Source organism: Pipistrellus hanaki (assembly GCF_964339955.1).
Source record: "Pipistrellus hanaki genome assembly, chromosome: 6".
NCBI lineage: Eukaryota > Metazoa > Chordata > Mammalia > Chiroptera > Vespertilionidae > Pipistrellus > Pipistrellus hanaki.
Window position 1 is genome coordinate 56,988,048 of NC_140508.1, and position 16,288 is coordinate 57,004,335.

General features: G+C 36.8%; 1 protein-coding gene across 3 annotated transcripts in view; it reads right to left on the minus strand.

Annotated features, from left to right (window-relative positions):
• The window catches only part of MYOM1 (myomesin 1), a 108,937-nt gene that overhangs the window by 60,307 nt on the left and 32,342 nt on the right, over positions 1-16,288 (minus strand). For all 3 annotated transcript variants that reach the window (XM_084888079.1, XM_084888077.1, XM_084888078.1), the window contains exons 7-13: positions 16,134-16,222; positions 15,962-16,024; positions 14,729-14,893; positions 12,728-12,889; positions 7,638-7,779; positions 4,792-4,991; positions 2,917-2,973 (exon numbers count right to left, since the gene is read on the minus strand). In XM_084888079.1, coding sequence (XP_084744205.1) covers positions 2,917-2,973; positions 4,792-4,991; positions 7,638-7,779; positions 12,728-12,889; positions 14,729-14,893; positions 15,962-16,024; positions 16,134-16,222 — 878 coding nt within the window. The remainder of the gene's footprint in view (positions 1-2,916; positions 2,974-4,791; positions 4,992-7,637; positions 7,780-12,727; positions 12,890-14,728; positions 14,894-15,961; positions 16,025-16,133; positions 16,223-16,288) is intronic.

A 16,288-nucleotide genomic window follows, 5' to 3' on the forward strand; every position in this document is an offset into this window, starting at 1 on the left:
AAAATATGAAAGGAAATGCCTTAGGTAGAAAGTCATATCAGATAGAAATCCAGATCTATACAAAGAAATGAGCAACAGAAATGGTAAAAATGAGTGAATATTGAAAATATTTTTCTTATTTTTTAAGTCTTTTAGAAAGATTAGCTATGATTTGAACAAAAATAATAATTATATGGTTAAAAATAAATATACAAATAAAACGTATGGTAACAATAGCACCATGGTTCAGAGGGAAAATGAAATAATATAATTGAAAGTTCTTATACTACTTGTGAAGTAATATAATATTACTTGAAGATAGGTTGTGATACAATGTGTAGTATAAATTCCAAACTATTATAAAGTTAGAAAAAAAAGAATTATAGCTAATAAGATAACACAGAAAATGGAATAATAAAAAATACTTAATACAAAAGAAAGTAGAAAAATATGAAAAAGGAAACAGATGAAATAGACAGAAAAAAAATAGCAAGATGGTAGGTTTAAGTCAAATCATAAAACTAATCACACAAAATGTAAATGATGCAAACACCCCAATGAAAAGGCAAAGATTACCATATTGCATAGATCTAGCTTTTTTATACTGCCTACAAGAAACATGATTTAAATATAAACACACATGTAGATTAAAAGGATAAAAATCATATGCCATGCTAAAACTAATCAATATAAAATCCAAAGGTTACATTACCAGGCAAAGTAGATTTCCAAGAAGGAAAAAACACATTACTAAGGATAAAGGGACTTACTTCATAATAATAAAATGGTCAATTCATAAAAGAATATAACAATAAAAATGTTTACGTATCTCATAACAGCATCAAAACACATGAAGCAAACCTCGTAGAACTAAAAGAAGAAACTGATAAATGCATCATTTAGTCAAAGATTTCATTACTATCAATAATTGATAGAACAAGTAGATAGAAAACAATCTATAATAATAATATGCTAATTGGATCTGATGACCTTCTGGATGACCTTCTGGATGAAGCCAGGGCTTCGAGGGAAGCCGGGATCCCAGGTGCCAGAGGGAAGCCAGGGCCGGCAGCCGGGGGAAGGAAGGCCTACTCTTGCACAAAGTTCATGCATTGGGCCTCTAGTTAAGGATATAAAAGACAATTGGAATCCCAGCAGATTTTTGTAGAAATGTATAAGTTGGTTTTAAATTTTACATAAAAATGCAAATATTTAGAGTAGCCAAATAAACTTTGGGAGTGGGGTCAGATTAGAGGACTTACAACTATCTGACTTCAAAACAATGAAACTTAAAAACAAAACAAAACAAAAAAACCATAAGGCTTATAAAGCTACATAGAAGAGAAAATAAACTTTACCAATTTCTGCAAGATATTGCAGAAATAGATAGACAAACATGCAATCAAATTCCATGTTACTAGGGAAATGCAAATTGAAACCATTATCACCACACTATGAAATATCACTATAATATAAAACACCGCTATACACTCCCAGAATGTCTAAAGTTTAAAAGACTGCATGCCAAGTACTGGTGACAATGTGGAGCAACTGGGGAACTCCCATAGAGAAACTACTGATGGGAATGTAAAATGGTACAACTAGTTTGGAAAACAGTCAGCAGTTTCTTAAAAATTAAACATAAACCGCCTAAGCCGGTTTGGCTCAGTGGTAGAGCGTCAGTCTGCAGACTGAGAGGTCCCAGGTTTGATTCCGGTCAAGGGCATGTACATTGGTTGCGGGCACATCCCCGGTAGGGGGGTGTGCAAGAGGCAGCTGGTCGATGTTTCTCTCTCATCGACGTTTCTAGCTCTCTATTCCTCTCCCTTCCTCTCTGTAAAAAATCAATAAAATATTTTAAAAAAACAAAAAACCCTTTTCCATGTAACCTCCAGTTACCCTTTATTTAAAAAAAAAAAAAAAAAATTAAACATAAACCTGCCATTGTAGGGAGCAGCTCTAGGGTCAACCTTGGCTGACCTGTGGCAGAGCCACAAATAAGTCCCAGCCTGGAAGGCAGAGCTCTCCTATAGTTCAGCCTGACCTTGTAGCCCTCCCTATTTCCTTCCTAAGTAGCCAATGGGTTGTGGGAGCTGTAGCAAGTGTTGCTAAAACAAGAACATTTGTATACATGTTAATCTACCCTTGTTTTAATCAGACTATAAAATAACGAATCGGCTTGCAGGCTGGGCCCTTTGTGTCCTCATCACGGCACGGGAGGTCCACAGAGCCCCAGCTGTATTCTCTTGTCTGCTTTTTCTTCAATCCTTCACTGCCCCTCCTCAGGTTCACCCTTGGCTGTGCTGGTGCGGCACATACCATATGACCTATCCATTCAACTCACAGGCATTTATCCAAGAGATATGAAAGCATATGTCCACACAAACACTTCACAAGGCTTTTCATAGAAACTTTCAATGGTGAATGGGTAAACTGAAATGAATTGATACAAACATCGACATGAATAAAATGAAAAATAATTTATGCTGAGTAAAGGAAACCAGACAAAAATGAGTATGATCCCATTTATCTAAAATTGTGAGTTAATGCAAACTGCAATGACAGAAAGCAAATGAGTGATGGCCTAGAAATGGAGAAGGAATGAAAGGGAAGTATTACAAAGGGACGTGAGGAAATTTTAGGGGTGATGGATATGCTCATTATTCAGATCATGGTGATGGTTTCACAGGTGAACACATTGAAAAAATGTCAAATTGTATATTCTATAGATATGTAGTTTAGTGTATGTCAATTATATCTCAGTAAAACGTTTTAGGAAAAGTGCTTCTCTGACAATATGTTACTTTTATGATATCCAAATATTTCAGAATGGTTTTTTTTATAAAACATCTTAATATGCAGTGTACCATCCACTACAGCTAACCAGCAAAGTAAAAAAACATTGGCAATAGTATTCGAAGGAAATGTAGTTTTTACCTCTAGGTTCCTCTTCAGTGACAATGATCTGTCCAGTCCAGGGTGCTGAAGGTTGACCTGAACAGAGATAAAAATAAAAATCACAAACATTCACAAAAGCAGTTTCAACTGCACTTAATAAACTGATTAACTGGCCAGGTTAGTCACAAATGGGTTTGTTACTAGTTGACTTATGTATTGTTCTAAAGAATCTTACTGAGCATGTATACAGTATTGTGTCCTTGAAAATTCACAGTCTCCTAGAGCTTGGAACCTACCTGAACTGAGTCGACATTTCTAGAATTGTATTTACCCAAGGGAGGTAAATAACCTGTGTTCAGTTACTGTTCCATATAGATCTCCTGAAACATGCAGGCTCTCTGATATCTCCTTAAGGGAGAAACCTTTCCAGAACAATTGCTAGCCCAGTAGCTATTTATCTGTCATAACAAAGATGAAAGAGGAGAGGGGCGCTGATGCTGCAGTAAGGCTCAACAAAAGCAATTTCTTGCCGTTGCATTAAAAAACTGTTGTCTACAAAGGAAACCAGCTTAGATCCTGAGTGGGGAAATGGATGAGTTGAGAAGTATAAAGTTAAAAAGGAAATTCATGTCTGTGATCCCATAGACACCAGAAAGAGAAAATAATTCAACTCCTGCTTTAATCAAAGGACTTTTGGGCAGATTTTGTGCAAAAACAGAAAGGTAATAAACAGTATAACTTATTTTCAGCTCAAAGAAATCCTATTTTTTATTTGCATTTATAAAAAAAGAGTAAATGAATGTATGAGATGGAATTAGGAAAGAGAGATGGAAGCTGGGTGTTAGGTGAAAAGTGATCAGAAAGCTATCAAGTAGTGTGATTAGAAAAAGAAGCATTATTTTACTTAGATTTTTATGATTCCACTACATGTACTTAAGGTAAAAAAAAATAATAATAATAACAACACTGCAGCCCTAGTCAGTTTGGCTCAGTGAATACAGCATCGGCCTGGACTGAAGGGTCCCAGGTTCGATTACCAGTCAAGGGCACTAACCTTGGTTGCAGGTTCCCGGGTCCTGACTGGGGTGCATGCAGGAGGCAACCAATTGATGTTTCTCTCTCACATCGATGTTTCTCTCTGTCTCTCCCTCTCCCTTTCACTCTCTCTAAAATCAATGAAAAAATATCCTTGGGTGAGGATTAACAACAACAACAAAACTGAAAATAAACCACAGACCAGAAGTCCTCATCTAAGGTGAGTTTGCTCCCCAGAGACATTTGGTAATGTCCGTAGATAATTTTGTCACAAGGGGCAGAGCGGGTGGGGGAGCGCATTGGCCTGTAGTAAGTAGAGGCCAGGACGCTGCTAACATCCTATAATGTACAGTGTAGACCCCCATAACACAGAATTATCTGGCCTAAAATATCAACAGGATCAAGGTTGAGAAATCTGGTATAGAGGGAAATGTTAATTTACAACAATTCGTTTAATGCCAGTTTATAGTTCCTTTTATTGAGGGTGCCATATGGGTTCCCATGAAACAAAGGCAGAACATAATTCATGTACCGTAGTTTCAACATCGATACTTAAAGGCTCACTGTATGGACAGATTATTTTTGATTGTCTATAAGGAAATTCAAGTATAGATTAGATATAATGTTGTTTTTCTTTTAATATAAAGAAACTCACTGTACTGAGATATTAATAGTGAATAGATGAGTCAAAAAACGAATACTTTTTTGTTCTCATGCTCCTCAGTCCCCCTTCCCACCTTAAGGATTTTCTGATCAATAAAGGATTTCTTATTCTCTGTTCCCTCTAGTGGAAGGGGGAGGAATAACTTTGCAATGAGATCTGTAGTTCTATTTTTAAAAAAAGATTCAGAAAGATTCTAGAAAATGAAAAATGCTTACTTCTAAGTCTTGCTTTCTCAGCTGGATCCAGAGCAGCTGCAGGCTCAGAAACACGAGATGGTAGACCTATTCCAGTTTTATTCACAGCCCGAACTCGGAATATATAAGAACGACCTTCTAACAATCCAGTGACTGGGAAACGAGCAAACTTCACAGGTGTGTCATTGCATTGAGACCAGCTATCTGTGCCCACCTCACATCTAAGAAAAAGAGAGCCATCAATAAGAATATTAAGAGAAGTATGGCTAAGTTCATAGTTCCAATGCTGCAAAACTACCCAGTTGCTTCAGATTTTTCTACAAAATATCCAGCTCATGTGCAGTTCAATAATTATTTAATTTCAGGTATGTACTCAACTCCACTCAACTGTAACGTATCTTCTCTAACAAGTAAAAGAAGCTCAGCTCCTTCTTGACACACACATGTCCTTTGACCTCACTAAAGATATGCAGCTAAGAGCCTTGTGTGTTAAGTAGAGGAGCTATGGTCAGGGGTAGGGGGAGAAGCAGGCTGAGATGTACAATCTCTACACTGAGTAGACTAAGGGGCAGGATCACTCAAACTTCCGCCTGGCTGATGTCTTCAGTTCCACCATTAGCGACTTCGTTAAGCATTTTCGTTTAAATTATGAAACCATTGCTGAGAAAGTTAGCACCTTAAAATAAATTTCTGTACTGTAGTTTGGAGAGAGCTCACATGATGGTCACTGGCTGCTGTGCAGGTGGGAGGGCGAGGAGGGAACTGTAATCGTTTCTTAGCAGATGAGATTGATGAGATGCAGTGAAATTCCCAGGCCTGGATTTAAAAACTTGATACCTCATATTTTAACTGGGTGCTTTTTCAGAAGTTGATGCCTGGGGATAGAGTGGCCACACCTCAGGAGACAAAGATGTGAGTTCTATCATGTATAGCCTGATCCACAGGGCTTTAGAGGCTCAACATGTGATTGCAACATGTGATTGAAGTGTATAGCATTGAAGTAACTCATCTTTTTTTATGAGTAGAGTACTGGACTTTCTGTCCATATCACTTCCCCAACACAGCTCTATGTCCAACATGTATAATTCCCAAATGATTCTCATGGGGGCCGGGCGGTTCCAATAACAGTGCAAAGGTGGTTGTAGTGGGGGAGGGGGTTGTCTTTATTTCCTTACCAACACCCTTCCTCTTTGAGATAAATAATTTCTTCAACTTTATGTAAAGTGTTAGCAAATATAGCTTCACTCCTTGCCTTACATCCACTTTCCCCTAAATCTTCCTTTGTAGAAATTATGGAGCTGTTATAAATGAATGGGTGAGGCTAGGATAATTCTCCAACTGCCCCTGCCTCCCACCCTCCCTCTGTAGATTCTGTCGTGGTTACCCAGGGATCCTACAGCATGCTTCCTAACCCTCCTGTGGGCAGGTCAAAGGCAGAGAACCGCTGCTCCGAGCTGTCTACCGCATGATGGGGCAGAAAAAACACACACAGTAGGGCTGCTCTCTGAGTTCTAGTTCTGCTGGAATTACCCTATGTGACTGTTTCCTCTTTAGCATGTGGCCTTGGGTCAGCTACTCATTTCCTAATTGTAATAACAGTACCTACCTTTCAAAGGATAATTATGGGTTAGCGGTCAATATATGAGAAGGGCTTAGAACAGTGTCATTTACATGACAAATGATGAATAAATACTACTCATAATACTGCTATTTTTTTTTTTTTTTTTTTTTTTTTTTTTTTTTTTTTTTTTACTAAGGCAAGAGAAAAACAAAATGTACTTATTGCCTCTGGTTTTTCAATGATCAAAGTTTGAAAATCCCTTAGAAATTTGCCAAAGATAATAAGGCAGAAATTGTAAGGATGCAAAAAGAATCTATCTTAAACTTCACAGTTCTTCGTTACTAAAAAATAAAATAACGTAGAAGTATTTAGTACACAGTTAAATGTTATGTAATTTATTATAAAGTTTTCTCTGTATGGTATTGAGCCCAATAGATATATATTTACTTACTGCTATAAATATCAGGCTTAATATACCTTGGTACAACTTTATTGTATCATAGTAGCCAAATTATCTGTTCCTTGTGGTTTTTACAACCAAATTTTATGGCTCAAAAAATGGAAAGAGAATTAGAGCAACTATTTAAATAAAAATTAAGTCAGATAGTTTATTTAGGTTGATAATATGAAATTTTTATATATGTTGTCTAAAGTTAGTGTATAATTAATATGTAAAACCCAATTACCATAAATCAAAGTCTCTAAGATTTAGAGAATGTAAACAGTAAGAACTTGTAATAGAATATAATTTAATACTATTGATATTTGTGATTTCTTTTTTTAATTTGAAATCACTTCCTGAGATTTAAATAAAATTTTGTTAGTATTTATAAAGTATTATTCTTCATGTAATATTCCTAAATTGTTGACATACTAGGAATATGGACATTAAATATATTGAATACCACTATTTCATTTCTAAAGTGGCCTCTATTAAGTCTATGGATTTATAGTTTTCTTGCCAAATCAGTGACATGTGCTGGTCATCAAATTCAAAGATTATCTTTAGAATTTAGGTATATACCTATCTATAGCTATATCTGTATCTGTCTACATCTTCTATACATCTTCTATACATACACACATATATGAATATACACATTTATGTGAGAGAGAGAGAGAGAGAGAGAGAGAGAGAGAGAGAGAGAGAGAGAGGGAGAAAGGGAAAGAGGGAGAGGGAGAGGGTGAGAGAGAAGGAGTGAGAGGAGACCAGAAAAGAAAATATTTCATCTAGAAATAGTGGGAGAAATCAAGCATGCATCTCTATGGCCAAATCACTCTAACTAAAGTTAGACTAAGTACTAACTTATCAATAAAATATCCCAGAATAGGACTCCCTCCATCCACAGCTGGCTGTTTCCAGGAGACAATGATATAATCTTTGTTGGCATCCACGCACACCACATCCAAGGGAGAGGCTGGGGCTCCTTCAATCTCTGCATCACCATCTGTGAAGATACAGAAGGATCCCATTAGCACTCTCAGATGTGTTCTGCAGCCCTCAGACTGGGTTCTGAGTGCACACATTTCAAAGGCTACATCTTTGACCCCAGTAGAGCAAGCTTCAGACTTGTAATATGCTTACCAACATAACAATGTGTGCTTTTCACCATCAGCATCAAGAACATTATGTTAGAAAGGGCTCTAAAAAGGACTCATGACCTTTGCCTCAAGGCCCTTGACTTCCCAAATGCTCTAAAAGAAAATAATTATGTAGATATTAAGGATCACTATCAGAAAAGTCAAATGTAAGTTGTGCCAGAAAGTCTGTTCTTAAGATATTTATTGTGTCATATTACTCAGAAACTATGAATGTCTCCAAAGGGGAACAAATAGCCCCCTCTGTTACCTTCTGGATGCATCCACAAGAGAATAAGAACCATGAAGCTTTGCCTATTCCTATGCTGGGCACTACTGTTTTGGAAAAGAAAAACATTTATTTCAATCAAATGTTTGTTCCTTTGTGAAAGGAACTCTGATGTAATACCCACATCTGAGTTTGGCTTATCTGAGTTTAATAAAAGTCCAGGATTATACACGAAACAGAGGACAGTGACTATTTATGAAATGGGATCCTCTGACAGTGGGGTCCTCTCAGCAGTGTCTTCAGTCACAGCTAAATTGGTGAATCAGGGATGTTTTTTTAGGAGGAGAGGAAAAAGAATAAAAATAATCAGTAGCCTTTTAAATGAGAACAATTAAGACAGGAGGCAGAGTCCCTGAGGGAAGGAATCCATCCACATTTGACAATTTCTTCTGACATCTGGTCAGCCTTTTCAGAATTGGAGTTAGTCTGAGAGGAGGCTGAGATATGTAGGAGCCACTTACCCAAGGGAAAATGCTCTTGTTGACTGAATAAACACTTTCTTTTTCTATCTGCTACACTTGCATAGGTCTTCTGAGTTACTAAAACATTTGATAACAGGGCAGAAATATTTGTCTACTTCTGAATTTAATAAGTGCGCATTGTGAATAGTTCAAGTCACTTTGATTCGGAACATTCTGTTTCTTGCCCCATGAGATCTGCAGTCTGTCTCTGGGGAAATGTCTCCTGCTAGAGGAAAACTAATTGGTGCCTGAAACAAATGCAGAATGCCCACATGCCACACAACAGAGAGTGCTTTTGTCTCTGAAATCAATACAAATATATATATATTTTTAAATTAAGCTCTAGACGGTTTGGCTCAGTGGATAGAGCATCAGCCTGAGAACTGAAAGTCCCAGATTCAGTTCCAGTCAAGGGCACATGCCCAGGTTGTGGGCTCACCCCCGGTTCGGGGTATGCAGGAGGCAGCAGATCAAGGATCCTCTCTTATCATTGATGCTTCTATTTCTCTTTCCTTTTCCCTTCCTCTCTGAAATAAAACTATACTAATAAAAGGGTAACATGCAAATTGGTCATGATGCCCTCACAGTAACGACCCAAGAGCTGGCCTAAGAGGAAGCCCCCTCTCCTGCCTATGCACGAATTTCATGCACCAGGCCTCTAGTAAAAATACATTTTTAAAAATATATTAAAAGAAATTTAGTTCACTGAACATCCATTGTACTTAACAGTTGGCATTTAGGGAGTCATTTTTCAGTACTTTTATAAAATTGCTTATAAGATATGGGCTTGACAGTCTTTCAAAAACAGCTTCTCTTTAGCAGCTGCTGGAAGCCAAATTCAAATACTGTGTTATGTTACTTCACACTTGTGCTCTTGGCTCCTAGCAGCTGCTATGGACTCTCTGGCTCACAGCCCCCAGTCAGTCAATGTTAACCTTTCCTTAGCCTCTGCCCTGCCTTCTCCAAACCCTCCAAATAGCCAAACTTTTTGTAGGTTTGATTAATTAGGTCAAAGATTATCCTGCTTCTCTTTATATTTTGACATCTGACACAAGCTATTAATAACTTTATCCAAAATGGAAATAATTCTAATGTTTATCTATACTAATAAAAGGGTAAAATGCTAATTACACTGGGAGACCTTCCAGACATCCTTCCAGACAAAGCCATAGTGGCAGGACTGAGGCAGAGACAGTTAGGGGCAAGCAGGCTGGCAGGGGGTGGAAGTTGGGGGCAAGCAGGCTGGCAGGCAGAGTGGTTAGGGGCAATCAAGCAGGCAGGCAGGTGAGAGGTTAGGAGGCAGCAGTCCCAGATTGCAAGAGGGATATTTGACTGCCAGTTTAGGCCCGATCCCTATAGGGCCTGAGGGACACCCCGCCCCTGTGCACAAATTTTGTGCAATGGGCCACTAGTTTATATATAAAAGTACTGCATGCTTGTTAAATATATGATAATCAAAAAAATACATGAAAATATCTTTTAAATGCCATAACTCAGAGAATACTACTACCAACATATTGGCCTACATTTTTTCTAGATTTTTTTCTCTATATTTATAACTCAAAAGTGATTGTTTTTAAAATAAAATGGAATGGTACTATATAATTTCATGTAAACTGATTTTTCTTGATATATTATCTCACATATAAGCATACATCATTAGTTTTCATATAAGCATACAATTTGTTCTTTCAACTTTGTCCATTCAAGTTCCTAGAATTATTGAAAATATGCCTACAATACCTAGTGGCAAACACACCGAGAAAAGTCAAGCAGATTTACACTCTCTACAATAGGAATTTGTCCCTCCATTCCTTTATCCCAGTGGATTTAAAAAATCTTTTCATTCTCTTCAATCTGATAGATTAACACATTATATCATTTTAATTACTTTGATTACTAGTGATAACTCTTTTTTTTTTACATATTTTCCATTTGTAATTCTTTCTTCATGACATTTCTATCCCATCCTTTATCATATTATCAACTCTTCCCTCCACCCTCTCTCTATAGGGGATGTAGAGGAAAGAATACAGGGATGGGCAAAAGTAGGTTTATAGTTGTTAATATGGAAAATAATACAATAATTAAAAAATAATAATATAAGAATAAACTTCTTTTGTGTATTCACAACTATTAACCTGTATTTGCCCACCCCATTTACAAAGGTCTAGAAAGCTATGTAACAAAATTATAACACTGGATATCTCTGAATGGTAAACTAATGAAAGGCTTTTCTTTTTTTTTCTTTCCTTATTTATTTTATTTTATCTTTTTTCTTCCCCACGAAGAACACATATTATCTATTTTCTGTACATATGATATGTTGACATCTTATATACCTTTCTGGCTGGAGCTAGCCAATTCTTGGAGATAGCAGAGGCCTCAGCCCGGCGCATGTATTTGATATGCAAATTAATTCATCCAGAGCCAGGCCTCCGTTGTCTGGCCCATGGGCCCTAGAGGGAAATATTCCTCTGCCTTAATCATCCCAGGGCCAGGTACTGCATAACTAGGTTACCATCCTTAAATTATTCACAGGAGTCAATCCTAAACTTCTTTGCTCTGTCTTGCCTTTCCCACAGAAACTTCATTAAAGGTCACATCTAGGCTCTCCCCTAACTCCTGCCCCTTCTGCCTCCTGACCAACCAATGGAAGTTCTTTCCCATGTGCTCTACATGGTAAGCTCTGCCTCCTGTCTCTGGATTTGTAAGTATAAAATACTCTGTTTTGCCTGGCCAGTGTTGTTCCATGGTCGAGCATTGAACTGTGAATCAGGAGGTCACAGTTCAATTCCTGGTCAGGGTATATGCCTGGGTTTCTGGCTAAAATGCCAGAAGGGGGCTTGGAGGAGGCACCTGATCAATGATTCTCTCTCATCACTGAAGTTTCTCTCTCTCTCCCTCTCCCTTCCTCTCTGTTTCCCTGAGCCTCTCCTCTTACTTCTGTTGTAGCAACACCTGGCAGACCATCACATAAAAGAACACTGAAAACCAGCCTAGATGTATTAGTGGCCCTCCCAATGTGCTAGGGCCTCATGTAGAAATAACATTCCCACTTGTACATATATGATCCATTCAAGACACTGCTGAAGAAAAAGAAAGAATCCTAAAATTGATTATTATAGTTTGTTTTAAGAATTAAGTTATAGCTCTGGCCGGTGTGGCTCAGTTGGTTGGGCATCACCCTATGAACAGAAAGATTATCAGTTCAGTTCCCAGTCAGAGCACATGCCTGGCTTGTAGGCTCGATCCCAGGTAGGTGGCCATCAATGTCTTGCTCTCACATGGATGTTTCTCTCTCTCTCCCCCTCTCCCCTCTTCCTTTTTCTTTCTCTAAAAAATGATTTTTTTAAAAAATGTTAAAAAATAAAAAAGAATTAAGTTGTATCACTTTGCTTACTAGTCCATTAAAGCCAAAACTATTTTAAAAAGCTAAGAAATGAAATAATAAACTTGCTCCCCAAATAGATATTAAAGAGTGAGTTCCCAAATAACACATCATCCTTTTGTTGCAGCTTCTATAAATTAAGATCGCTTTTCATAAAGGATTTAACATCTCCACTCGAACACCTATAAAAATTGCATGGTTAGTTTATTGAAGATGAGGAAAGTACTAACATTAGTGACAGTAACACAATTTTGAAACTAGTTACTTTTGGGATAGTGCCTTCAGGGTTAACTTCTTTGCATCAGGTCTGGAAGTTGATATACCTATGCCATGTAATCTGGAAGAATTTTCAAACAGCTCTTTTAACATTACATAAAACATGTTTGGATAGATTGATTTGGTCTTGGTGTTTTAAAGATTCTTTAAAGATGCTTTCTGCTGAAACCGGTTTGGCTCAGTGGTAGAGCGTCGGTCTGCGGACTGAAAGGTCCCAGGTTCGATTCTGGTCAAGGGCATGTACATTGGTTGCGGGCACATCCCCAGTAGGGGGTGTGCAAGAGGCAGCTGGTCAATGTTTCTCTCTCATCGGACATTTCTATCTCTCTTCCTTCCTCTCTGTAAAATATCAATAAAATATATTTAAAAAAAAAAAAAAGATGTTTTCTGCTAGGTCTTACCTCGAACAAAGACGTAAGCGCTATATTGTTCGTAATATTCTCCCATTCGTACACGGATTGTGTAGAGGCCTTCATCTTCTTTATTGAGATGAGAAAATGTCAGTGATGCCTGCTCTCCACTCCAATGGGTTTGAACCCATTTTGATGAAGAAACAGGTATTCCTGGCGAGAGAAGTCAGCAAATTAACTGATTTTTTTTCTCTATTTCTCCCTTCTTCCTCTTTCCCCTTCAAACCTCTCTCTTCTCCCTCCCTCTACCCTTCTCTATTTCTCCCTTTCTATATTGAAGGCTATTTGACTATAAGAGGATTTCTCTAGGGCTTTGAGTCATTCTGCCATATTTATATTGGTAAAAATACTAGATCAGAAGCAAGGGACCAGTGCCAGATGCATAACCTCCAATGCAAATAAAATGGAAAGGTCTCTTGTTCAAAGAGCAGAGAAAAAAGTACATTAAAAAGTATAAGGCTTTTTCTTCTAAAGATAGTTTATCACTTATAAAATGTAATAGGAATAATATAAACTACAAAAACTAATATTTTTGTGCCATGATTTTATAAAAAATAATACTTTATTACTGTGATATCTTAATGATAATATTTCTGGCTTGATTTTTTTTAAATTCAGTTATTACGCCATCAAATTCATACCTTTAACAATTTCATTTTAAGTGGATATAATTGAAAGCAACATCGCTCATGCTTTACAAATACAAGATCACAAAGAAAATTTGAAAACTTTTCATTTTGAGAAGAATTCTTCTGCTAATGCCACTATTATTACAGCTGTTAAGAGTGTTAGTTATGGTGTTACATAAATTTATATTAAATAGTCTCATAGTTAGGGTGTCATAAAGTTAACTTTCTGATAAACTATTTCAAAATATAAATTTTACTACTCTAGAGATGATTATTCTTGAAGAACAATTTTTCTAAAAAGATTTAATCCCCATACAAATCAGTTTCATGTAAGTCTAAATTTAATTTTAAATGTAATTTACATAATTACATCTTAATGTTTTCTTTAACATGTCCCATAATTTGTGGTGGCCATACAAGAAACTGAAAATGACTTCATGGTTTGTATATAATTCAAACACATGTTTATGCATTCTATCATTATCTCTTCAATTAAGAGGGAAAATTAATTTCAAAATGATCTTACTTGTTAATAATTGTTTCATCCAAAGTTTCATACAAAAATAGTGTTCTTTTGAATGGGACAATCTTTAAACTTAGTTTCTATTTCTAAGTCTCTACGTAGTTGCTTTGCAATGTTGTGGAAATTTTCATAATCAGAGATTCTAAATTCTTTGAAGAATTCTAACAACTACCTTACATGCATTATTGCAATGTCTATGTACACACATTTATTTTGTAATATTTTACTGACAAAGTTTAGTGTCTGATTGCTGACAGTTCTTGACAGTGTTCAGGCCAGGGAGTTAATATCTATGCAGATTCCTCAAAGGTAAGTCGTGGGGATAGACAGGCAAGATGGCCTCCATGGATGGCTCCCATGCTGCCCCTCTCCTCCTCTAGGGACACGTCCACATCAGTGCTGCTGCTGCACCATGCTGGTTTCAGTCTAAGCCCAGCCCAGGTCCCAGCCATTGCCCTGGAACGCCAGGCTGCCCCAGACTGCCCAGGGACCCCATGCACAACTGACATGTTTCCTAATCCCACTGGTTTATAAACTTCCATTTATTTTAATAAATAAAAGTAACTTATAAAATGAATGTATAGCCAACTTACAATAATAGCAAAACAACATTTTTTGGTAATCCTTTTCATGTTACTTAGCAGTAAGTTATAATTTTCACAAATATTATAGAAGTTCTGCTAGTTTAATATATGTGTAAAAATCTTTTAAAACATCCTTTAATGTTCAAATTCTGCCAACCCTGAAAAAGTCTAATAGACATTCATGCTCCAGTGCCAAGCCCAGTCTGTGACCTTTTGTGAATAAGAACCTAATTGAGAATTCATTATCAAGGCTCACCATTTCTGTACCACTGGATCTCTGGCTGGAAATGCTTTATTTCAGGGGTGATGACTACACGGCAGCCTAGACTCAACGTCTCACCCTCTCTCCCAAAAGACACATCAAACTTGTCATCAAAGTGGATATCAAACTTAGACGCATAGCCATAAGGGGTCACGGCAACTGGGTACAACAAAAACAAATACCAGCAATTTATTTCTTTTCATCAAAGAGACACAAGCATTTTAATAACCACAGGCAGAGAGCAGTCACAACAAATGCTGATCAAATAATTTATCTAAGCAAAAATGAAGTCTTATAAAAGAAGTACATAGCACATTGTGAGAAATGGAAACTCTATACATGAAAATTCTTGCTTCATTGGTCAGAAAAGCTTATTTATAATTAATATAATTTAAAGGTCATTTTATATAAAACATAAATTAATACCACATTTAGCTTAGACTTAGTTGCAATATACATATGCACTTTTAATTTTAGATTCTGAGTTCATTTAAACTTTGTTGCTTGTAACAAATAGCTATATCAATTCATCATAAAAATTTAGTTTTTCAGAAGTTGCTTTAGTTTCTTTAATAATCTGAGTAAAAGATGTATTACAAGAAATGTCAATGGGGAAAATGAAAAGTTTAAAATATTGTAACTTTAAAAATATTTTTCTTAGAAATGTCTTATTTATAGCTTGTGTAAATGCATGCATCAAAAAGTCTCCCAGGTTTTATTTTCTATTTTCTCAAAGGAAAGGACTTGAGAAAATAACAACTATTTATTTGTGGGTTATTATATGCCAGGCAAGCTACCATTAGCATGCCATTTAATCCTTGCAAAAACCCCATGGCATAGATATTAGTTTTTCCGCTCTTCCAGATGGGATGTAGAAGTTCACAAATACAGAGCTAATGACAAGGTTTCAAAGGTATCACATGGGAAATTAAAACTCAAACCTATAACTGCTCAACTCCCAACACTTGGGCCCTTTCTTTCATGCTTCATCTCTGTTCCTAAGATCTCTTAGTATTAATTTGAAAAGGCAAGCTAACATTTATTGAGTTCAATTTGTTCCACATGTTTAATATCTGTTAACTCAAGCTTCATGATCACCCTATTAGGTAAGTACTATTATTATCTCTACTTTAATAATACTCAATATTATATTAGTTTCAGGTGTGCAGCCTATTATGCTGAATTTTAAATGGAGATGGCACTTAGCAAATCTATTTTTAAACTTACAGCTGAGGGGCAGGGTGGAAGCCCCAGCACGGAAGCGAGTCTCATCAAACTCTCCCTTATATCCTAGAAGAGAAAGCAGAAATGCATGTGAGGTTCTTCTAGTTAGCTTTTTAGCAATCAGAAAAAATTATTAAAAAGTGCATTTTGAATAAAACAAGTCCAGCAAACCTACTCTTTACCACAACCGAGGCGTATGTTGAAAGCTCTCCTTTAGCGTTCATCGCCGAGGCCCGGTACTGAGCGGTGTCTTCAAAATCACACCTGAAAGAACGTAGAGAAACGCGTGGCCCTCACAGTGGCATGCCCTGTAATTACTAGCTGCTCCTG